Here is a 26,490-nt window from a genome sequence, read left to right on the forward strand (position 1 = left end):
TCTCCTGATTGCGGTTGTAAGAGTTCTTTAATAATAAGGAAACAGAAACCATCCAGATCCAAACAAGAAATTCTTTCTCCTTTCTGTTGCTCTGGCTTCACTCCCCTATCTTCCTGCTGTGCCATAATGCTATCTGTTCTGTCGCACTCCTGAGAGTCTCCCAAGAGCAGGAACCGGCACAGCTAATACCTATGGAAGAGTTATACACAGAACCACAAAACAAGGTGGAACATCACCAAAAAATACCAACATCAGGGAATCAAGGATACAGGAGATAAGGACAGCCTCAAGGAAAAACAAATCTCTTCCCACCTTTTGTGATAAAAAATAGGGAATGTTGCAAAGAAATAATAGTTTCATGAGAAACACATTCCAGGGTGGGAAGCACAGAGAGGCAAAAAAAAAAAAAAAATCAGTGGTTAAGAACCAGAAAAATTAGAAGTTAGTAACAATTTAAATACCAGTGAAATTTCTGATAATGTGTCTAATTGTATGGGGCAGAAGAAAATTCATCCTTAACTTTCTAATTTGGATTTATGGGAGAAGTATATAATTCAGTGGATCTTCAGCATGTAACATACAGCAAGTATTTAAGCTTTCCAAAAGCATGCATGGCTCCAATCAGGCTATTACATGTGGAATAGGTTGGGGGGCACTCATTAAATCACTTGTTTCTTATTCACACTACAGGAATGTGAATTCTATTGGCAAAATGAATCAATCAGACAGCAAAGAGCTATTCTCCGGAGTCTACATTAATCAGCCCAACAAGCTGTCACTAAGGATTGGGTCAGGCTCATAACATAGCATCCAAGCAGTGGGAAAAAAAATCCCCGAGTCTGCTGAAAGAGGGAACAGTTCACCCATTTAAAGTTGTCCCCAGAGGCTTGTGTCAACCATTTATTACTGCTCACACACAGCTGCAGAAGTTTTTAAGTGAGAAACCTGCATTCTTGGACGTTCCAGAACTGTGTGTGTTGTGGAAACATGCTTGATCCCACCTATTTCTGTAAGGACGAGTAAGATGAAGCATCCTGAAAGAAATACTGTTGGGCTCTAAGACAGACCTCTGAAGAAAACACGTTCAGGAACTTTAAAAAGGACTAAAACTAGGACACGTGTCAGAACAGATACACTGTTTGGAAACATGCAGAGTTGTCACACAGTCTGCACTTCAATAAAAGATTTAAAAAGATACAACCTCTATTTCTACAGACTATTTTTCATACAGACACATTATTTTCAAGGTTTAGTGGTTCCTCAACCTCCCTCAATGTAAGTCTAAAATATCATTAAAAAAATGCTACGCATGAGAGTACACCAAAAAAAATTAGCTTTTTATTTACAAAAACAACAAAACAAAACCCTACAACCATTAACCAACCCCATCCCCAGCCCTAGTAAAAATCATGAACTCCTAAAATCTCATGATTCTGAGATACACAAGCTGTTAATGAGACTAAACATAACAGAGAAAACAAGCACTCGCTGGACTGCAGAAGCCCTAATCAGACCAGAAATAAAAGTACTGTGGAAGAAAAAAGCAGTCAGCAGTTCCGATAAATACTGTGAAGCAGTGTAACACATATAGCAATGCATAAAATCAATACACTGTATTCGAGAACACAATCATACGCTGCGGCTGCTTGGATGGGGGAGTGAAAAGATCAATGTTTTTGTTCTTGTCAGCACTTGTGCCAACTGTACATTCAAGCTGGATGGAGTTTAAAACTAAGTATGACTTATAGTGACACAGCTGCAGGGTGGACTACAAAAACTGCTGAATGGCTCAAAGCAGAAGAGTTTTAGCTCAAGTGTACTTCACAAGAGGCTACAAGGGAAGGCAGCCAGATCCACTCTTGGAGGAAAAAACAGTAAAAGGATGAAAGTGTTTAATTGCAGCAATGTAATATGAGTGGAAATTCTCAAAAGTGAGGAAGAAAATATTTCTGTCCTCACAATAAAGCTTCTTCATCTCACTGAACACTATATGGAGTGCTGTGCGTGGTGCTGCCGCTCTATACTCAATGTTAAAAGCTACACCCCAGTACACCAGGACAAAATAAATAGTAGAATAAGCATCTAAACCCAGCCTCAGGCTGCATCGGCAAGAATATATCCAGCAGATCAAGGAATGTGATTATTCCACTCTACGCAGCACCTGTTAGACCACAATTGGACTCCTGTGTCCAGGTTTGGTTGTTCCAGCTCAAGAAATTGAAGACCATCCAGCAGACTGCCACCAAGACAAACAATGGACACAGGATGTTTCAGGGAGAATTTTGGTGTGGCTATAAGAAAAACTGAGAACAAATTGTATGAATTGCAATTAAATATTGTAATAGGTTACCAAGAGAAATGGTGGAATCTCTCTTGCTATAAATACTCAAGGCTGAGCTTGACAGGGCCTTAGGTAACATAATCTAAGGCCTTGCCTTCAACAGAAGGTTGGACCAGATGTTCTCTAGAGGTTCTTACCAATCTAGAATTTTTCTATGATTCTATAATCTAAACATATGCTATGCTAAGCACTGCTAAATACTAATTTTGCAGTAACCTCATTTTAAACTAGAATTCCTCTGATTTTTCCTCCCATCCCAGTAAAACAAAATAAAAATAAAATACAATAATTAAAAACAATAATGACAAGCAGAAAGGAGGACAGTTCACTGTTTTTCAGAATATCTCTCAGCATCTATTGAAATTATCAAGCAGCAGGCTTAAAAGGAAGTGCCCTTTCACAGAATACGTAATTAAACAAGTGAATTTACTGCCAGAGAATTTAGGAAGGCCATAGGATAAATGACTCAAAGGAGTTCCATGAATGTGTTCAATTCCTTTAGTGTGTATTAAGCATTCTTTACCATCTACTTTCAAAGACAGGACATACAAACTTTTGGTCTGACCTAATATATTCAGTTTTACATTTGAGCCTCACAAATGGGAGATAAATCAAACCACTAGAAGTCAAACACAGTAGTCTTAACCATCTTAACTTGAACCACACAACAGTTTATTTGGATCATCAATTTAAATGCTTACAGCAGAACGATAGAAACCTTACCACTAACATCTAATAAATCATAAATCACAAGAATGATTTTTTCCAATTAAGTTGTAAATGGAAGAACAGGCTAAGAAACAAAACAAGGAGAAAATCCAACAATAGTGCTAGCTTCCATTTCTACCTAAAGGCAGAAAGAAAGAGTTAAAATTCCCCCAAAATGGGATTCCAACCTGGCAAAGTAACAGATAGCTCTATCACATCAAGGTCATACATCATAGCTACCTCCACAGGTCATTTCTACAGGCATATTAAATAACACCTAAAAAAAGCCTAAATAAACACAAAAATAACAAACCAGGATCAAAGATAACACTAGTTATCTGCATTTTAAAGTATGTCCTGTAAGACCCAAAACCAATGTTGCACCGAAAGCCATAAACCCAACATCTTCCCAGATGTTGACAATGGAAAAAAGATCCCACCAGAGAGTTCTTTTTACATTCCACATGCTGGAAAAGCTATTAGAGCAAACATTGCTCTGACAGGAGAAGACAAACATATGGCCTTAGGGGCTATGGAAAGTAGGAGGAATTGTGACTGCCAGACATGCAACAGGAAAATTTTTCGTCTTCTTATCTCTACCGTCTCTAAGTGTTAAATACAATGTTGGTTTATTTCTTCATCATTTATGGAATTATTTTATTAGCTGGTTTGAAGTCAAAATAAAAATATTACAATGGACACCATGAAGAGGGACATCCTGTAGCAAAGTCTTCACCTTGACCATCATCTATGGGATCTCAAGAAGAGTTCAGTTTTCTTAGTGACATTTTACAGGTGGTGGAGAGGTTTAGGATTTATGTGTCATAGAAAACTTCCACTCTTCTAGGTACTTCTGGAAGTCAGTGACACACTAGACTTCTGGAGTGCACAGCCAAATAAAAGGATGGTCTACAGGTCCTAAACCTGAAAGGAGTTGTGCCTGTGGACCATGCTACACAAGTGTGTGGAGTTCAGAGGTGGCTTGCCTGCATCAAGTCTCTCATAAGACATGGTGTGCAACAGATGACCTGTTGCTTAAGATACTTCCCAAGGACTTCAGAGATCCAGATTCAATTTCAGTTTAACTTTGTACAAGTCTCTTAGTAGGACACATCTCCACCATGGATATAGACAGATTTAAGCTGTCTCTGCCCAAACTAATCTGGAAATGAAAGTGCAGGGAAGATCACTACAAAGATACCCAAGCTCGAGAGAGGTGATCAGCAGCATTTCTGAGCTCACGGGCAATGCCATGCAGAACTCAACACAAGTCTACCTGTGCTGAACTGCACTGCATGAGGACTTGCTAGTTCTGGTCTCCGATAGCTCTCAGCCCTCTACCTTGTGCTCCACTGCAGACATTCTCTTTGTTTCGGCGGCTCACCTTTCCATCTGTATCAGGAGGATAAAAGCACAGCCCATACTTACAAGGTGTCAAGAGGATAAATATATTAAGTGGTCCTAAGACACTCTGGGATTATGGCAACAGATGTAATGTTGATTCCTTAAAGCAGTGCAAATGGAGATGACAGGGCAATCAAAACTCTAAGGAAAGAGCAATTGAGAACATAAAGTTTATTTTTTAATAATTTAACTGTGTCTTTGTTTCCAGAGGACAAGGACACTGCAGAAGAAAAGGCACACTTTGGGACACAACAATAGCTAGATGAAACAGAAAAGGGGGCGGGGAGGGCACGCAAGTATAGGACAATAAGATTCTGAACCACCAATTTAGTTTAAAACTACTATGAAATGAGACAAAATGAGGTGTTTATATTTCGGAATTACAATCCATTGAGAGACAGCTCTCTTACCTGCTTAAGATCATAACTGGTTGGAAACTCTCCAAGACAATACAGAGGAAGAAATGAGTCTTGTGAAGAACCCACGCTACTCAGCAGTGTCACAGCTACTAACAAAATGTAAGTGTTTAGCAGGATCATTTAAAGAAAAGCGTGCTTAATACATCAATCAAGAAGCTTAAAAGAACAAACCTCTGATTCAGAAGTAGACCTTCTAGGAACTTTCAGTTCTCTAAGATAGCAAATTAAGCAAGAAAATTTGATTGAATAGTACGGTGCCAATTCTTTTCCCTCTGTTTCACTTTTGCATCATTCCAGACTCAGTGGTTGGACACTGCAGTGTACAGAGATGATTATATATGACAGAATTACTCCAAGTTAACTGCTTCCACTGTTAACCACTACACACATTATTTGCAGAGTAAACTGCTTGGTTTAAGTTAATATGCTTTGCATCACATGTACAGCATGGTAGAAACGTGCACACAAGCAACTAATGCATCTCTGCTAATGACTAGTAATTCTTTAAGCTGATGAACCCCCACAGCTTATAGTCATCTGTTCATAATCTTATCTTCATCCATAGCTCATGATTGTCTTGCTTCACTCTTCTTCACCATAAAAAAATTAAAAACCATTAAAACTCACTTATTTTAGTAAAAATAAATACTTATCAGTCACAACTCCTTACAGTGTTAGAAATTAATAATTCTGCAACACATGATTAGCATGTCAGTTTCTGCTTGTTTGAATTCCTTGCAGCAACTCTCAAGATGTGTCACCCACTTTTAAGAATCCACAGTAACGTGATCATTTCCTACTGCAGACCTACAATTTGTACCTACGGCAGCAGAGATTGTACCAGAATGCACATAAAACAGAAATATGGGGAGAGCCACAAAAGAAATAAAAAGGATCAAATTTAATCTCTGATACTTCATGACTTGCCAGTGTTATATGGGAAGAAAGACATACAGACATTAGTCTAATGTATTTTCAAAACTACGTATCCCTGGTGCCTTGATTAGAAACAGGACAAGGAGTTTTCATTCAGGAGAGTCAGAAGACAGGCAAAAAGACAGGAGTACCAAATGCAGCTTCTAGTGAGGACCAAGTAGATTCAACAAGAATCCACAGGTACAGAATTCCTCTCCAATAAAACAGAAGCAATATTTGCAAACATTATTAATTCTCTTGACTCTGAAACGCTAATTTGCATTTAATGCATTTAACAACAAAAACATAGCAAATACATGGAAGCAAAAAAAGAAGTAAGAGAAATGGCAAGCTAGTCATTCTGTGCTTCAGCTCGCATCCTCTTCCAAGGGATGCAGGGGATAGCCAGCAGCTGTGTTCCCAGACAGCACAGAGGCTCTGGGTGAGAGACAAGAGAGCCAGCATGTTAACTGTGACACTAAACACTGAAAGATGGGTTCAGATTGGTTAGTCAGATTGTAGGAACTTGGCTATGCCTTGATTAAGAACGATGACAAACACTGTCTGGATGTATTATAACCCTGTGGAAAAACTAGCCCTACCTGCATTACCTGAGCAGTGATAAAGCTATTGGCCATGGTGCCAAGTTTTGAGAGACGTTATTGAAGAGGAGCTGCAGATGACTTTTTAAATTCAAACTGGCAGCAGGTCCCAAGAATATTCACAATCCCTGCTCCACCGGATGGAGTAGTTAAATGAAAAAGGTTCGAACAGCCATGTGAACTTTGGCCCAGCTCAAGAAAAGCAGGACGAAAGAAGAACGATCATCCCAGTCAAATTTCCAAACACTTGGAAGTTCATTTATCTCTGCTGAATACATTCAGCAACTTAAGTTACTCCTAAGCAGCAAGGGGCTGAGCTGAATGGAGATCTGAGTTGATTTAAAGCTGATTTGTTTCAGAAAGTTGCGAAATTGCTTTGAGTTCAGTGCCTGCAGTCATTTCTGTAAAGTGATATTAAAATGATTAAGTTTTATGTGACAAGTCCCCAAGAAGTTCAGCAAACATTCACTGTTTAATAACACACCTTCAGCCATATTAGGTTCCTTTACTTTGTTTGGAAGGTGTGGTTTATTTATTTCTGCAAGATATTTAAAACAAAGCCCAAGACACCCAGCAGAATTCCTCCTTTGATTCACAGTTGCCATGAGTTGCTGAAAGGTTGAGTAACTTTACAAATTATATGGGATGAACACAGAGGATCTACTAAGTACAGTATACCATACTATCTGTGGCAACTTGGCTGCCCATAACTTTATGTATGGCAAAACCCCAATTAACTGAACTTTACTTTCCACAAATTGGACTGCATCCTCCCACCTTTTCTACTCAGGTCTTGTTCTATGTCAGCAGCATTTACATAAGCAAATTAGATGCCTCCTCCAACAGCCAGATAATGGAGTTACAAGCTCATCCTCTACTCGCATGAGGAAGATTATACCCCTTTGGATCAGCCTCTTGCAGACTGACTTACCTGGAAGGTAGCAGGAACAGACAAAAGGAGAGCATGCCAATCAAGCCCAAATCAAGCAGCTTACTGAAATGTTCTGCATGGGTCTAGGAGTCCAGAGGTAAGTAAGAAACATTACAGTTATTAAGCTTATTCAAAGTTAACAATAATTGTACCCCATGATTATAACCATCGCTTTATAAAAGTTGCTATCATCATTGCTTTTAAAAGTTAGCAGAATTGAGACACAGAAGGCTGAAGAAATTTGCTTAAGGTCATGAAGCCGGAGGATATGAGGAATAGAACCTGAGTCATATATTTAAAGAAAGATTTAACTCTGGGAGCACAGGGGGACAGGGAGGGCTGGAGGGGAGTAATTTGTTTTCCAATTTGAAATTTTTATTCCGCTTCTCACTTTCAATGACTATAAATCTTCTCATATAAAAATGATTAAACTATGTCCAGCAGGCTACATTATAGCAGATGTATACAATAAATCTGCTTTTTGAGTCATGAATCAACTCATCATTTATCCAAAATAAAAGACACAAATGGCTCTCACACCTACCTACAGCTAGAGTAAAATCACTTCCACAGCGAAGGAAAACAAAAATAATTTAAACGAGCCAAACCCCACACCAAAAAAATAAAACCACCTGAATAGAAATGGTGTTAGCAAAGAGCAGTTAGTGGAAGGAACACTGTGAAAAATGCCGTATCGGATGTCTTTCCTAGCAAGTTGAAACAGCTTAGACCCTAAAACCAGTTATGGGGCCCTTGCCACTTGGATTAAGCAGTCTAACTCAGCTCTGAAGCAAACCTTGCTACTTTAAATTAAAGCTATTCTCAGGCCTCAAATAATGTTTGAACATTTTTCTGTAATGTCGTCATACAGGTTTTTAAATTTACTCTATTTACATCATATTCATTAGGACACCACACCATTTGAACGAAATATTACTTTTCCTTCTCCTCCCAGCCAAAACGTTGACATGCTAAAATGTTTATCTAATTGTTTTCCCCCACCGAGGTGCATGTTTGCGTAGGCATGCCAGCAGCACTATACCATTTGGAGGCTAAAATAAAACTAAAAGTTGGAATCTTTTCACAGAATATCAAATCCCTACTAAAAACTGAATTTTTCCTGCTAATGTGACTGAAAACATTAACTTTTTCCAGATTTCACTGTCTTGCTTGTTTGTTTAGGTTTTTTTTTGTTTTGCAGAGGTTTGTTTGGGTTTGAGTAGTCTTACTTTCACAGCATAGTACCACAATTGTCACCACACTGCTGACTTATGTCATTAAGAGTCAAAATACGACAGAAATAAATATTGCTATTATACCAAGAGACAAGTATCCCAGGGTCACACACTGTCTCTCCCTGTCATTATTCCCTGTGTCAGAAAATGGGGAATATCAGATAATGCAGCCAGGGGGAGGACAACAAAAATGAGATAATTTGAATGTGTTTCCTGTTCTAAGCTGTCTGTAGTCAGCAATTTCGATTTCATTTCAGGGTCAAACTCTCCACCCCTCTTAAACCTCAGAGATTAACTTTCAGTGATGTATAGGGACAAAGTCTCTTCACCAGATTTAACTGTCTGATCAACAGGTTCAGTTAAGCATTAAAGCTTTGTACTTCAAACTGAACAGTGCACTACAGTGTATGTTGCAGTTTGGTATAAATAAGTATAGATTACCTTATATAAACAAGTCTAAAATTCTTAGCTTCTTTACAGTACCAATAGCTCTGACAGCAGCCAGACCCAGAGAACAGACCTGCTCCCTTTCTTTTAGTCTGATCTGAGACTTTAGTAAAAGTGACCTGCATGGCTGCTGTACTACTGCTTTGTGCTCACTGATAAACACACAACATTGTTTTTAATCTACAGGAAAAAATATTAATTACTCCCACTATAAGATTAAATTAGACAAATAAATAATGCAGAAAAATGCTCTTCAGGAGCGAAAGTCTTTATCCATTATTTTAATAACAGAGTATCAGTGAAAGATTTGCTGTGTTTGACGTTTTGCTGCTACTTCTGGACCAGCAAGTTTCCAGCCCATCATCTTCTTCTCTTCTAGACTTACATTTTAGTGAAAGGAAAATGCTCACAACCTATTACAAAATTTACTTTGAAACTGAATATTAAATATCTGAATTTGTAAATTTGACTCCATTTAATTAAGATAAATTGTAGCTTCTGCTTATAATTATACCATTAATAATATATCAGTATTATTCCTATCATATTTTTTGTAGTAGTTTAAATATTAACAATTTTAAAAATAAACCACATTAAGGATCTTCTTAGCTATACTTAGCTTTTCCTTAGCGCTTCCTTTAACACAGAAGATCAGAGATATAATAATCTTGCTTTATATTCCCCCTAATAAAATGCATTTTATATTAAAATTAAGCAATGCTAAAATCTAACAAGGTGTGTATTATGTGAACTCATTAACCTTAGTCACATGAAAGAACAACCCAAAATTTAACCATGACCACTGTCTACTTACAAAGTTCTCTAGTGAAGTTTTGATAACACATTCCTGTCGTTTCAAAATTTCCCTTTTAGGACCCTATGAAATTCTCATTTCATTAGTGAAATTTCTTTTTAAAATTTATGTTTTATAGAATTTCCATTTTACAGCCAGTAAGATTTTCTGATACATTTTGCAAAAATAATTATTGTAATCCTTCTCTCTAATAAAACAATGAAATAAAATGTACCCTAGAAAGACATGCACCCTAATGTTTATATTTGGTGATTACCTTTCTTGAGAATTAAGCTGCTCTCTGTGGAAGCAAAAATCAATATCTTATTTCTTCTACAGAGCTATATTGGCTACTTTAAAATCTCCATATGTTTGCACATAAATATTCTCGAAGACAAACTAAATCAACTAACATTTGTAGTTACCCAGTTCCTTTGCAAAACATATTATGCACTTAGGATGAATTCAGTGTAAATCATCATCCTAGCCACACAATTAAATACTATAAGCTTCCTTAACCCTCAGCTCAGACTTTCCTAATCTCTAAAAGAAAGCAATGCCAGATGGCCAAGAACAACTGCTATGAATCAGAGGGCCACAGAGAAATACCTGAATCTCTTAGCGATATGGTGGAGAAACACCTTCTGTTTCAACTTACTGCTGGGCCCCATTTAGATCAGTTTGCTTTGCTGCACTCATGTGTGATCCTTCCACATTAACTAATATACATGATACTAATTTTCAAAAACTATACTTTGTTGTCATGAATCTAATTCACAAGCACTGAATTCTTGCTGGGCAGAAACAATGCACCACCTCTTTACCACAGTTATCAGAGCGACAGTATGTTTACTGTGTAAAAACAGAGAGAATCCACTAACCACTGAACTTCTCCATCACCTTCAAACCTATACATGTGTATATATATATTATCTTAAATATATTCTATATAAAAATGATGTGTATAATATATAGTATACATATATAATTGGTCTTCAAAGATATATGAGCTGGCTGCCCAGCTGAGGGAGTAGTACAGCTCCCTGCCCCATGAGGGACAGATTAGGTCCCAGTCTTCTTCTCTGTGTCAAGAAGCAAATAAGGGAGAAAGATTCCTCTTTTCCTGTAGAAGAGCATCCTTCTTTGGGCCAACACTGAGAATCATTCAAGACAACAGTGCCCAGCATTCTGGGATGCCAAAGGATACCACCAGTCCTCATTTTCAGAGGAAGCATCTCAGAAACACTATTTTGCTATGGCAGAACAACACCTCCCATGAGATGGGCTTTCTGCTACCGCAGGCTCAGAACAATGTGGCTTTGCGGTCAGCAAGCTGGTCAGCTGGACTGCCTATTGCAGCTGTACAGCTGCTAGGCTGGCACCTGTTTAAAGACTCCCTAAAATACAGTTTTTCCACCTCTGTTTCCAGTTGCCTAAATTGGTTCTTGTATGAAAAACAAAACAAAACACCTCTTGCCTTTGTCAAAAGATAACAATGTGGAAGTGGTCTCCTCACCTCTGAAGACCAGGAGTCTTGTTCTGCTTTGAATTACAAGTTCAGGAAATTTTATGCTTAAAAATGCATCTTCTCTTTTTGAAAACAAATCACCTGGCATTACAACAGATGATTGTCACTGGTCAAGAGCAGGCCACAACTTCACGTTTTTGGATTTGGGTTTCTTACCAGAAATTCAGAAGGAAGCAATGAGAACAGGCAAACCTGGGAATGGGGAAAATGGGTTAAGAAGAAAGATAGGACTGAAATAGCAGGGAGTGCTTCAGGAGAGGGAAGGAACAGAGGACACTTGGTAGAGTTGTGTGGGGAGTTCAGGGTAGGAGTGAGAGGATACTGCAAGTGTACAGTGTCAGCAAGGAACACATACAGAGCCAAACATCCAAAACCTGTCAGACAGCCATAGTAGAACTAATGTAGATTCCAGGTATGAAGCCAGAGGTGGTAAACTACAGAACACCTGCCTGTAGTGCTTCATGGTGGATGAAAAACTGACTATGAGCCAGCAATGTGCGCTCACAGCCCAGAACACCAACTGTATCCTGGGCTGCATCAAGAGCAGTGTGGCCAGCAGTCCAAGGGAGGGGATTCTCCCACTCTACTCCACTCTTATGAGACCCCACCTGCAGTGCTGTGTCCAGCTCTGGGGGCCCCAACAGAAGAAGGACATGGACCTGCTCGAGCGGGTCCAGAGGAAGCCACGAAGATGATCAGGGGCTGGAGCACCTCCCCTGTGAGGACAGGCTGAGAGAGTTGGGGTTGCTCAGCCTGGAGAAGAGAAGGCTCCGGGGAGACCTTAGAGCGGCCTTCCAGTGCTGAAAGGGGGCTACTGGAAAGGTGGGGAGGGACTCTTTATCAGGGAGTGTAGGGATAGGACAAGGGGTAACAGTTTTAAACTGAAAGAGGGTTGATTTAGATTAGATAGAAGGAAGAAATTCTTTACTGTGAGGGTGGTTGAGGCACTGGCACAGGTTGCCCAGAGAAGCTGTGGGTGCCCCCTCCCTGGCAGTGTTCAAGGCCAGGTTGGACGGGGCTTTGAGCAACCTGGTCTGGTGGAAGGTGTCCCTGCCCATGGCAGGGGGTTGGAACTGGATGATCTTTAAGGTCCCTTCCAACCAAACCCACTCTGATTCTATGATTCATTCTAGCTTGCAATTCCATGAGTTAGAAGAGATGATAATGTTATTCATTTGAATGGCTCAAGACAATAAAATAGCCTGGTTAAAAAAATAACAAACTAGCAAGACTCCAGTCCTCTGAAACGATGCATAAGAACATCAAGACTAGCATGCAAAATTGAGTATAAGCCAGCTGAAGTGAAGAAAGGCGGACTTCTGAACAACTTAAACCAGGCTGGTGGATCAAATTTCTGTTGTAAACTACTTTGAAAAGTACCTGACATCTTGCATTTAGCATTTTTCTATAATCTCTGAGATTCACCATTCCAGAGTATCATTTTCATTCTGTACAGCCTGGTTCATACAAAAAGCACTTTTAGAATATTAGACAGAGATGTGATGACAAATTTTAATAACAGAAAGAAAAGTGGTATAAGCCTCACAACAAAAGTCATGGTGGGGAGGGTGTAAAGGGGATTAAGAGGTAAGAATAAGAGTTGAAGCAGCACAGAGCACTAGAGGACTGTTCCAGATGGTAGGCTAGTTTTAACCTCAGAAGCAATGTGTGTATATAAGTCCAGTGAGAGCTGAGCAGACAGAAATGAGCATGAAGATGAGGTCTGAAATATTTTTGTGAGTTCAAGGAATGGAAAAATGGACTCTGACTCTGATGCAGAGTTAAGAAGATTGTTGCTTGGGAAGGAGATAAAAGTAAAGAAAGATGTTGCAACTAAGGAGGTGAGGGGTAAGAGATACCTAATGACTGATCACAGAGGACATGACTAATGATATCAGAAAAAAGCTGTTCCAAAGCTAATCACAACATATAGCATATGAAAAAAATACTTCCAGGCTGTCAAAGTAACGCAGCATTTGGTCAAATAGCCGGTTTGATATAAATCTGGTGCATTCAAAGTGATTTATTCCAGAAATAGTTAAGGCAACTTTCTGGTAGGGTTTGTGTACAGAAAAGAAAAAAAAAATTAAAAATCACAGTGAACTTTGATCAGATGTTCTTCAGTGACCAGTTCTACCCTTCTATTTAAGACACTCACAAGTTCAGTGATCGTATCATTTCAGTCTATTACTGATAAAAGCTCACTGTTGCATGAGTGATTCAACACCGTACCAAATCTCCCATTAACTCTTGCTCTTAAAGGTTATTTTAGGAAGTGGGTCAAGACAGAGAAGCTGCTAGTAAGACTCCTGATTTGAACAATGATACCTTTACACCAGAGGTAGCTATCTGAAATAGACTGTTAGTGCCCCTTTTTCCAAAATAAATCCAGGGATGGTGCTTTTACTTATTTATGAAGCATACTATATATTTCTGGATCAGAACCATGAATGATTTTGTTCTTGTGTCCAAGCTTTGCAACCATCAGGAAAGCAGCGACCTTTGATTTCAAACCAAGCAAACCATTTCATATTGGGCTATATTCATGCACATTCAACATTTCAATTACTCTGTGATTGCCTCAAACAATGCTGCTCACTCAAGGATGCCTTGCTGCCAGATTACTTAACTTTTCCTCCCTCCCTTGTACATGAAAATACTTTGCTCAAAGTAGCCATTATGCTTTTAACTTGCTTGCTGAGGCATCGTTACAACTCCTCATGCCTCTTGGCTGATGGAGGAAAATCAATTTTGATCCCTCAGAAGCAAGTGCAAGTCTCCAACTTCACACACCAATGTGGACAACTGCAGCTGAAACCGAATCCAGATTAATTCACCATTCCAGTCATTTCACATTTATGCTGATACCTTAAGAGGTTAGAACATATGTGATTTATTGTTTTTAATTGGAGAAGTGGGACAGAAATGAAAAAGCAGTTTGTCAAATGAAGTTTACAAAAACCAAATTAGATTTATGGTGACAATGAGAACGTACTTCAAATTTAAATAAACCTGCAGCTTAATGCAACATGAAGTATTACAACAGAATGCAAAAATCCTGCCACTGCAGGATTTTAATGCTACGATAATTCTGCTCTTCCTTAAAGGGCAACAATTCTGTCCTTTCTTAGATAACACAGTTCAAAACACATATTAAAACATCAAGTTTGAGGAATTACTGCCGAAACTACAGTAAGCAGGTAGTAATAAAGATAGAGAAAGCATGTACATTTTCCCAACAGACACAAGTTTAACACCGAAAATATTCCAAGCAGGTATGAGAGAGAGGGAGGGGAGGGGGGAACTTACTGTACTGCTTCAAAGATGCACTATACATATAATGTAGCAGTACAGGATACACTAACAAATGAAGGCAACTGAAAAGGCAGTACTCACCCAAAATATTAAATTGAAAAGGAACATCATGTATTTCAAACAACACAGGCAGCCTCTTGCCATGTTGCACTTCTTAAATTCTAAAAGGAAAACAAAGGATAGATCCAGGTAAAAGACCACGTATTTGCTGCCTTTGGGTGCACTGTATTTGTCACTTTTTACTCCAGTCCCAGTCCCAACGCCGGTCCCGGTTCCGACCCCAGTGTGGCTCTGTGTGCGTGATCCAGTTGTACCATAGAAAGCTCCAGCAGTAAAACCTCGACCAAATTGCCTCCCTGAGGTAGAAGGTTTAGCAAAATCTGAGTCTTTGCTATCCAAAGATGGACTCCGGTGAATTGAAGAATCCTCACTACTTGACTTCTCCATGATCTCTCTTTTCACAGTTGTCAGATTTAATGTATAGCATCTCTCAGCATTAAACGCAGTGCCTTGAAAATGTCACAGTGCGATAAGAGCTGTCTGTGTTTTGCTTCTCTTTTTCTCCGTACATAAATCAGATAATCACTGCAGAATTTATTCACTGCAGAATTTATTCACTGCATTGTTGCTGGCTTTATTTTTCATAGCAATGTAGGCTGTACTCTGTCTATCTGTAGCATGGATTTCTACATTAATATCCCATGCAAGAGCATACTCATTATTTATCTTGATGAATCACTTATGCAGAACTTCGATTTTTATTCAAAAGAGCCATAAGATCTTTCTCTCCACTCCTAGTCTATAACCCTCTAATCTATAGGCAGCAGATGGTCCTTGCATCCATTTCCAAAAAGCTTCTGCAGTACACCTGGGTGACTCTCCTCAAGCCGGAGCACTTTGCTTGCTCTCAGCTTCCCTCTCTGTGTCTCTCTGACTCTCTCTCACATGCTGTCTTTTTTCTTTCCACCCATTTGCAGTATCTCATTCAGTAACCAGCTATCAGAGCACACTCTGTGTTTCACTGCTGTTGCCGTGAAATCATCAGCAACTGCAACCACTGGGCATTTCCCACAGAAATCCCTGACCTAACTATCAGTAATAAATCCACCCTCCTGCTCGCCCCTCCCCTCTGCTTTCCATTGAGCCAGTTAGCAGAAGCCTTCTCCCACAGGGCACGCCTCCATGACATAATATCTTTAATAGGATTAGAATTACTCTTGACTATACAAGTGCACAACAGAAAATCTCTTTAAATGTCAAGTACTGTTTAGCTGTTTATGAGCTAGAACCGTGAGACAGTGATACTCCTTTAATGCAATAAAATACTGGAAAAGTATGGATTAGATAGACAGGTGCTAACCTCTCCCTGATCATTAAATTAACAGTGACTTACATTTTTTTTCTGGCTTAACCAAATGCCACGGGACAAGGAATAGACACTGGAATAGACTATCACCCAGCATACACTGAATAGGCACATGTCTCAGTTATACATGCACATAATGTGATGCCATCACCTGTGATATAATTAACTATAACCAGAAAAGCAGAGCTGCTGTCTCTTACAGGGTCATCAATCAATTCTTAAAAACTCTTGAAATGCAGGGATATCTGAACCTGCAGCTATTTACAGTCTATTTAACTAGTATGTCAGAGATTGCTCTTGTGTATGGCAGTAAGTCATCTTACATCGCAGGTGGACTGTTAACTAGAAACGCTGACCCAAACGCCACGTTTCTTTTCCAGATAGTAGCACAGCATGCCTGCTAGGACTCTGAAACAGAGAGGGCATGACCATGCACATGTGTCTGTGCATATGTGTGTAAAGTGCCTGGAGGGGAGGAAGAGAAACACTTCAGGTCACGCCTGGTGCTTCCACATCCGTCATTTTGTCATAAGTGTAAAAGTAGCACACTGATGGTGCAAAGTGATACAGCAAATTTAAAATGCAGGTTATTCTTTACTTTTTGTAAAGAAACCATATTAGGAGGCCACTATGAAAGAAATACAGCTACCAGGAAAAGCAAAAATTATGCACAATTTTCAACTGACACTTTCACATGCACATTATAATGCACTGTTAGTTATTTTATCAGGTGTCTTTGAGAAAAGATAATACAACATTTATTCAACCTTAGGTATCTGTGCCCAAAAGCCCCTTAAAATTCTGCAATTTTTATGTAACATCAGAATCAACACCCTAAAGCAGTGCTGTACCTTTCTTGACAGGCTTTTTCTGAGAAAAGATCCCTCCACTATAAAGTACTTTGTGCCATGAAATACCCGGTGTTTGCATGTGTAATACCTTTCTCTCACCTCTTCTGCTCTAGAATAACATTTTAACAACAGGCAGGTCCAAGCCTGTATTAAGTGTTTATTTACTTTGCTTTTCAAAAGTCATTTCAGAACTACCTGCATCAAATGTGTCCATCAGAAAGGCAACTGCAAGATGACCACTTAGCAGTGCGTATGATAGCAGAAAAGGATACACACAAACACCCAAGTAAAAAAAGATAAATTACCAGTGACCAAAGTAGAGTGGGGCATTTTTATACACATCTATGGTGCACATACAAACTTCAACGTGAGCAATCATCAAGAACCGACTTTCTCAGAAAAAAACATGGAAGAGACCTGTAGGCCACGGCCAGATACCTGCCTCAGACACCGAAGCCAGCAAGGGTAAGTTGCATTCAAACTGAAGGAAAATGTTTAAATACGGTTTTAGAAGTCTGAAAAAACTCTTCTGTTTGAAATTCACTTACTGGCGGTGTAAAGTTGTGCCATTGCAGTGCTATGCTGCAGCTAGATACGTTCAGTGGGTTTTACTTGTCACACAAAATTGAGCTCTCAGACAAAAAATTATGAGCATGCACAAGTGTTTTAAAGCTTTTTTCCCTCTTGCGCCTATTGATTTGTCATAAAATTTACAGACGTAGACTAGCTTCAGGAAAATAAAAAAAAAAGCTGTGCAACTGTGAAAACTAATGCAATATAAATATTTGCCTTAGCTTCCCATATGAAGTTACATGACAATAATAATTAAACCACTCTCCTGATGGTTAAAAAACTGAAAGAATATTTTGTAATAAACAAAAAATCTCCACAAATCCTGTCAGAGTTTGTAAATAGTGGAAACATTTCTACTGGTGGTTAAAAAACCCAACAAACACAACTGTCCCACCAAGCTTTTTTTTTCCAAGTTTGCATTATTAGACCTTACTGAAATTTTCCAGTTCCCAATTTTTGCCTTCAAATACTACAAAAGATTAGTTTTCTTTACCACTACCTGTAATACACCTTCCATTAAGAGTTCTCCGTGACGGGTCTACATCACAGCTTATACTTCAGAATGAACAAAGACACACGTATAGCCAATAGACAGCTTCAAACTCCAAGCCTGAGCAACAAGCACTAGGGCAAGCACAGTTCCAGACCAGCCTCCCCTCCCACTGGGTACAAAGGAAACATATGACCCTCCTACAGTTGTGCTGTTGCCACCAGGGAGACTTTACAAGCTTCGGTAACCTTATGTCACTTGAATTTGTGGCCATGGGGCAGCTTTACAGATTAGATGCCACTTCCTCCTGCTGGAACTCTAACTCAGTATTTATGTAGCTCAGTTAATAAATCACACAGAACTGCTTATTTGCTAAACAAAAATAAGCAGTGAAAAAGCTGTAACCCGTTTCATCCAGCTGTGTTTTGACTAGCCCTTGCACTTAAACTTTGCCTCTGACTGAGACTTCAGTGGTAGTTGCTGCTGCAAGGCCATTTCACAGCACCTTACAGTGGTCCCACCAGCCAGTGTACCTCAGCACGGCAACAAACACATTTTGCTTCACTACAGATCTCACCTCTTTTAAGTAATTAGGGCATGAAAAACATTCAAAAGCTCACTCTGTACTTCATTAATCTTTGATTACTGAATCACAGAATTTTGTTGCTGAGAGATGTCTCCACATCAAGAAAATCATTTCAGTCCCACATACAAATGCCTGGGGCAAGGCAAAGAACATCAGTTCATTGCATCTAAATGGCTCAGCCAACTTTTAGGGGTAAGAATTTAGGCCATTTTCAGATACCAGCTATGAAAATGGTTGGACTGGATGACCTTCAAGGTCTTTTCCAACCGAGACGATTCTGTGAAAAATTCTGCAATATGATAAAAGATACAACTCATTGCCGTCTACAACTACCTGAAAGGAGGGTGCAGAGAGTGGGGATGAGTCTCTTCAACCAAGTAATGAGTGATAAGACAAGAGGGAATGGCCTCAAGTTGCTCCAGGGAAGGTTTAGACTGGATATTAGGAAGTATTTCTTTCCAGAAGGGGTTGTTAGGTGTTGGAATGGGCTGCCCGGGGAGGTGGTGGAGTCCCCATCCCTGGAGGGGTTTAAGAGTAGAGTCGACATAGCGCTGAGGGATCTGGTGTAGTTGGGATCTGTCAGTGCTAGGTTAATGGTTGGACTAGATGATCTTCAAGGTCCTTTCCAACCAAGATGATTCTGTGATTCTGTGAAAATGGATGTCACAATGGGTGCAGCAGACGAATGGAAAGGAAGGGTATTAGTAATAAGGCCCAAACAACATAGGCTGGTTCTCCTACTGAAACTGATTTACTCGGTTCCCTCCTGGTACCAGTCCACCAGAGTCCTCAAAATACAGATCCCAACGACTTCAGTTTTTATTGGAAGTCACAAAACATTTAATATTTTTTCTCAGTCCTTAGTTTTATCTCACCAGAACTTCTGTGCTAATTACACCCAGCTACAGTGCTCCTGAACCCCTCTGTTTCTGCCCTCTTCGCCTGCTGCAAAACAGAGCAAAAGCTGACCAAGTTTATACACATATTTATAACCATGTATTTATAAAGACATAATACAGATATAAAAGGTATTTCAGCAATATATAAAAATTATGCTTATTTTTCCCCCTTGTAAAAGTTCCAAATCCATTTTACAAGACATTCCCCATAAATGATCTTGCTGATCCAGTGAGAGGGAGAGGGACTACAACAGGCAAGAACAGGAACAAACACTGAAAGCTGAGCAAAAATATCTTAAGCTTTTGTTATGGTCCCCCATGATTCCTGAATATGAAATGTGAAACTCTAGGAGTTTTTAACAAGGGAAAATAAAAACTCCAGTCATCACAATATACGAGCCATTTTACAACTTATTATATATTTTACCTTGCTATTTCTATTATGTAGGCTAGTACTACTGTCACCATGTTAAATATGGGGAACTCGAGGACCAAGACATTTGCTGAGGATGAATAGGAAATTGCTGGCAGAGAAGCAAACTGAACCTGTGCCTCACATGGCCTCAGCTAGTACACTAACCATTGCACCATTCCCAAATTAATTATTTTTAGAAATCATGAGTTTTAGTAACCCTGCCACATGACTTCAGCACAATAACTCAGCCCTGCAAAGAGACAAACAAATGCATACACTATCAAGTGTTTGAGGGATATAGTTCTTATAATTCAAAAGAAAAGAATGAGTTTATTGACCAAGAACTCAATTATACAAGCCTTCCTCGGGCTGCACTAGGTAGACAAAGAACCGAGATTGCTGAGTATAAACTGAGTGACTGCATCTTTCCTGTCGCTGCTCTGAATATCCTGGAAGGCCATCAGAAGGAGATATGGAACAAGAGTTGGAAAGAATAGCTTATAACTCTGGCATACAGTAGTATAGATGAAAGCTCAGATTAAGAAGCCCCACACAATTGATTTTGGAATAAAAGGGAAAAGAATGTCCAAGAAACCAAACTGAAATTAGTATCACACGAGAGACAAAACCATGGAGTTCTCAGGACTTCAGTGCTCCTGGTTCCACAACAAAAAGCTTACAGACTCCAGCAAGTCAAAACACCTGAACTTCCCAGGGCTCCCAAGGCTGCAGGATTTATAACCAAAAACCTGGATGCTCTGAGGGGTGTATCCCACATCCTGAGGCCTTCCAAGCTCGTACTGAATTTGTCCACCAGGACCCCAGAACCCTTTCCACAGAGCTGCTCTCCAGCCAGATAGGTCCCAATCTGCACTCCTGGATTATGTTTTCCCAGGTGTAAGACCTTACACTCATCCTTGCTGAACTTCATGAGGTTCTTGTTAGCCCACTCTTCCAGCCTATCCAGGTCTTCCTGCAGGGAGGCTCTCCCTTTCGAAGTGTCCACTTCCCCACTCAGCTCCTATCCTGCTTTTCTATTTCAGATTCAAAATTTGGTCTCTGAAAAGTTCAACATTTCATAGCCTAACAGGAAAACCCTTGTTTAAATTTGTGTCTTACCTGTAGGAGGAAAGGGGGTTTTCTCATTACAACAGCATTAGTTGAATACTGATTACTTGTAAAATCATCAATAAGCTCATCTTCAAGTCAGGACTCCTTGTAAAGAAGCTAACATAAGCCGAACCAAGCCTTGGCCATCAGTGATGCCAATAAATGTGCAGTCCAACTGCTGTCCCCTCCCAGTATGCAAAAAAACATATGCAGGGAAGTGCTTTTTACTGTACACACTGAGAAAACAAGATCAACCATGGTCGGGAAGGCAGCAACATCATATCCCCAATATCCCCATGGGATGAAACATCACAAATCAGACCTCCAAAACCATGCTTTAAAAACTGGAAGACCAAAAAAAGAAAGCAGGGGCGAGGAAGTGAGAAGGGTTCTTCTTATTTACCACCTATTTTTTGCAGAGGTAAGGTACATGATCTGAATGCTTCTCCTCTACTCCCACTTTAAATGACAGTTTAGTTTTTACATCTTCCATATTGACTACAGATTGAAGAAAGCCAGCAAATAGCAGAAGCCTTTTGCCTATCATGAGAGATGGCATCCCTTCTTCCTCTTGGACGGCGTAGGAGGACTTCATTAATACAAGAACTCTTCTAACCATGTCCAGTGTGTACAGGTCCCTTGAACAAAATCAGGTGGATGTTCCGTAACCTCTATTCTAAAGAGGCTGTCTTTCACCAGCAGTCTGCTGTTCTGAATTAACTGACAGCTCGTGTCTATGCACTAGCAGAACTCTCAAACTTAAAATCAAACAAATTTTAAAAAACCCCTCATACAAATGGCTCCATGTGAGGAAAGAACCAAGAGAATGTTGCGAGCATGCATTTTTAAAAGGTAGCACACATCTCTGAAACATGCTCAGTTACGCCATGAAGGAACATTTCTAGGCACATTCCTTTCACAATTGAGTGAATTCCTTCATTGCTAAAATATTCATGTTTTGGCACTTAAGCATAAACAGGTGTGATTCCATAAATGGGGACATTTAAAACCACTGCATCAGGGCTGGCAGAGATCCAGATGTCTACAACAGGCAGCAAACTTACATCATTATTTTAGGCTCCCTTCCCCACTAACTCGTCACCAGTCCCAGCCTCCAATTTAAGACATCGCTGAAAGTGCCAGACTGATTGCCTTACTGGAGAGCCATCACCCCAGAGATGTGCGAGTTATCAAAAGGCTGTTTACCAGCAGCATTTCCAAGCAAAACCTGATCCCAGGTTCCACCTTCAGGTCAACGAGACACAGTTTTCACAAAGGAGTCAAACTGCCAAATGAATTAAGTACCTGCCCTGAGCCAGTACCCTCACAGGTGATAGCTGTCAGCAGAGTAGGCCAGGTTCAAGCCACAGTACAAGGTTCCCCTCTGCTGAGCCCCCAACATGACCCAGGCATAAATGTCTTGGAAATAAGGGTGGGATCTAGCCTCTACAGCCATTCAGTCCCCAGCCTACTACTCCTACACCTCCCTGAGGTCTACCAACTGTGGTAACAAGCTACATTGCCTAACAATTCCCCACACATACCTCCTTTTGTGTTTCAAGGGAGATGCTCCTGAATTCATGAGTAACAGTTTTTGAATAATTCAAAACTCGCACATACCTGAAGCGTATAGCAGCACTTTTCAAGTTCTGATCAAACCACTGCATAACAGCCACATTTCATCCTGCTGGTTTGGGCTGGCCTCTGTTCTATGGCTTCCAACAAACTTGCACAACTTTTAGCAAGAGCAAAGGCCACAGACTCCTTCCTGTCTTGAAGCTCTTTATATTTATAAAAACAATCCAATCTAAGCATCTGCATCTGCCCTTGCAATAAAGCTTATCTACCTCACAATAAAGCTTCTTGCATGTTGTGTGGTGACACTGTAGGATATGGTCAACTTCAACATTAAAAATAGGATGCGCCTGTAATGTAACAGTCATGCAATTAATGCTTTTTGCTTTGCCAACAACAACAAAGTCAGATTTAAATCCCAATAGGAGGCAGATACTTTAGCCACCTTACTCATCTCACAAGAATGAGTCTAAATGGTTCTCATCTATTCTGCATGAGACACAAGAAAGTGTGTAAAAATGAAACCAAGGTAAACCTCTTACTATAATCCAGCAGGTTTATGTAACGGTGCTGCTGCTCATGAGCTTTGTGATCGGTGTCAGCTCTTATTACAAGGGTGTGAGAGATTTAAAATGACAAAGGAGGAAAGGAAAGACAAAAAAAATCAGAGTAAGCTTTGATGTGATCCTGTCTGTCAAGCCACAAAAAACCATGCAGCAGTTCAATTACTTGATTTAGAGTAGGAGCTACTTAACTTTTTACAGCATATTAATTAATAAGCTTTTGTAGAGGCAAAATAATGGAAAACCATAGTTTTATGACCTTATCCGCATTAAGGAGGACTCATTTACACTTGGTGAGAATGCTGTGTGCTAGCTGCAATACCAGGCATTCAGAGCCTAATATGGGGTGTAAAGAATGGATGCAAGCATGTTTGACTCCTTCCCAAAAGCCAAGCCCACATTCACTTGAGTTTTGAAAAAGTTTATTTGTACCATCAGTGCCTCTCAGAGATGAGAAAACCAAATACCCTTGATCAGCAGCCAGAAACCAAGAACCTTGCAAAAATTCCTCATAGTGGCATCTGAAAGAACAAAAAAGTGGTTTTTGGAGGGGAAAACTACTTTTGTCATTCAATCTGCTCTGATCTACTTAAGCGTGTAACAAGTATGCAGTAGTTACAATATGAAATATCAATTGGCCTTTAGAAGCAGCACTTTGTGAATTCATCACAGGCAGATATTTTCCATTTACAAATTAATTGGGACAGTGGCATTTTGTTTCAGAACCAACCAACACAATGCTTCATGCTATGCTCTGCAGACTGGTTCAGAGGAATCTATCAAATATACAGCCACAAATGCTTAGTAAACGGTGTGTATCCAGACTGGTTTTTAAACAAAATGAACTAAACTAAAGGCTTCTAAAATGTAATACCACATAAGGGTAGACAGTGCTAGTTTGGGTCTAAATATGCCTTGTAGGAGTCAAATTTGATGCCCATAGCAACGATATGTATATGATCCTTCTCTCTTCTCGCCTAAATGTGCAACTTTAGACTAATTTCAAACCTAACCTCGTTCACTGAAAAGGCTTTCCAGAATTCTTTCCTTCAGAAGAACAAAATAAGAGTATATCTGCAGTAATATAATCCATGTGCTAATGTTTTGTTTGCTTTTGTTGTTGTGTAAACCCTATAATCTCAGTGTCTATAAAACAGATCTATACAGGTTTGGACATCAATGCCCCTAACATGAAAGATACTTTGCTCCCTGGATTTTATCCAGCCTATGGGTTCTCCTCTGTGTTATTTTTCTCATATGCTCATTTCTTATGTTGCATTAGTCCTTTTCCTGCCAAGCATCTGGCCAGAAGAAACACAAGATTCTCTCAGGCCACCCAGACACTTTTCCAAAGAGTTTTCTGAACTCATCATCCTATCCTGTATCTGAAACCCAGCTTTCCTAAATTGACCACATCTCAGTCTTCTCCTCCCCCACCTGCTCTGTGCTGTTGGGTTTATTACAGGACTCTCTTGTGCAGTACTTAGCATCCAGAAACTGTCATACTAAGTATTTATCAGTTATGGGGTTACTCCCTTCTACAGTCATGAAAAGATTCTGTATGTTTGTCTCATTTTGAAGAATACTAAACTCAAACACACAGCTTTAAACATGATTCCAGCCAAATCCTGACTGCAGAAGTGGCACTCTGCAATCCCCTGTTTCTTGTATTCCAAGGATTGCTAAATCAAGTCAGCTCAGTTCCCTGTGTTTTCTTCTTTTAAATCAACTAGAATGCCTTCTGCCCTGTACACTGAAAACAAAGGTTAAGAAATTGTAACTATAGTAAGTAATTTGGCCTGAGACTGAAAATAAAGAAGAAAAAAACCTCTTCTCACTCTGACAGCTGTACCACTGGAACTCTGTAAGTTTAAAGGAAACAAAAAGCGATAAAAGCTTAATCAATAATCAGGAGTTACGGATCTTTGAACATACAAAGGGAACAGAGCTGATGAATTGGAAAGTACGGTTTCTCTTACTACACAGAATATTTTTCCAAACAGAATGATGCTTTGCACCTGTCCTGTGATTCGATGCCAGGTTTATCTATTAGGCTGCAAAACAGACTAAGAAAGTGTCTTGATCATTTCCAAGAAACCTTATTCCAGTTCAGTGCCTCCCAAAGAATGCCTATCACTATTCTGCAGCACTTTTAGCTCCATTTATGCAGATGTCTCCATATTGCCCCTACCTAATACATCTGCTATGTTTATATAGTCTCTCTCAAATATCGATGATCTCTAACTGAGTCTAAAAGACTACATCAATACCAAGCTGTAGGCGGGGAGGTGGGAGGGAGGAGTAATGAATTCTTCCCTATGAATTGTTCCCTAATGAATTGTGCCCAGGAACCAGAGCCTTCAAAATGTCTATCATAAAACTATCTTCATACATTTTAAACATCCTTCGTATTTGAGATCTGGTTATTTTTATTTTAATATAAAGAACAAATACTTAAAACCCAAAGAATCCAAAAGAGATTTCTACACAGTCTCCTGCATTCTCAAGCAGTGAAAAAAAAAAACCAAAACCAGATCACTTAAGGCCTGACATGGTACACTGCTACATTATTGCTGCAAAGTTCTGTCAACCAGATTCCATCTCAGATTTCACAAGCTGGTCACCAGCAGCTCTTACGCACAATCTGTAAACTACATTCTTAAAGCAACCAGGGACCCTTCGAAATGAAAAGCCAGATACTTCAACACTGTGAAATCTTAAAGCATTGACTTCTATTATAGAAAAGAGACATGCTTAGGGACAGAATTCCAAATAAAGATACCCTCAAGAGATGCTACATGTTATTTTGAAATAAAACTTTCAGTTCACAAAATGGGCTTTAGGCAGACACTAAGGTCAGGACAGATGTGCTGCCTAACACCTAAAGACTCTCACTTTCCAGCAGGCTAAACCATGTCTTCCAATAACTAAAAGGCAGTTACAGAAGATGGTGGTACTTCATCCACAAGGGCAACAGAAATAAGCTGCTCAGGGGAAAATTTGGTCTGGATATAAGCGGAAAAAAACCTTCAGTGGAAAAACAACTAAGCACTGGAATAGATTGCTTAGAGAGATGGTAAAATTTTCCTCACTGGAAGTATTCAAGACTCAGCCTGACAAGGGCCTGGATAACCTAAACTGGGGCCCCACCTTCAACAGAAGGTTGGACCACATGCTCTCCAGCATCTCCTTCCAACCTAGACTTTGCTGTGATTCTAGTATTTTGTCCTAATATCCAAAACTTGAGTCAGTCACTGACCCCAAAGATGGGCTGTGTGATTCCCTATCACAGCATAACACCTCCCCAGAGTGCAAAACAGCGACACTGAACTCCATGGTGCAGAGCTCTGTAAGGGCAGAGTAGTAGTGACTTGCTTACAATAGAAGTACAACTGCAGGCACTGAAAAACTGGCAAATTGAAAT

General features: G+C 39.7%; 1 protein-coding gene across 2 annotated transcripts in view; it reads right to left on the reverse strand.

Moving 5' to 3' along the window:
• Positions 1-26,490, reverse strand: part of TSPAN9 (tetraspanin 9) — a 195,558-nt gene that overhangs the window by 95,815 nt on the left and 73,253 nt on the right. Inside the window, exon 2 of one of the 2 annotated variants that reach the window (XM_074871948.1) lies at positions 14,720-14,799. In XM_074871948.1, the coding sequence (XP_074728049.1) occupies positions 14,720-14,782 (63 nt within the window). In that variant the 5' untranslated portion in view covers positions 14,783-14,799. Of the gene's footprint in view, positions 1-14,719; positions 15,512-26,490 lie in introns of those variants that run through there. The other variant, XM_074871947.1, reaches the window with a different exon arrangement.

The sequence above is a fragment of the Strix uralensis genome, chromosome 5 (genome assembly GCF_047716275.1).
Source record: "Strix uralensis isolate ZFMK-TIS-50842 chromosome 5, bStrUra1, whole genome shotgun sequence".
Taxonomy (NCBI): Eukaryota; Metazoa; Chordata; class Aves; order Strigiformes; family Strigidae; genus Strix; species Strix uralensis.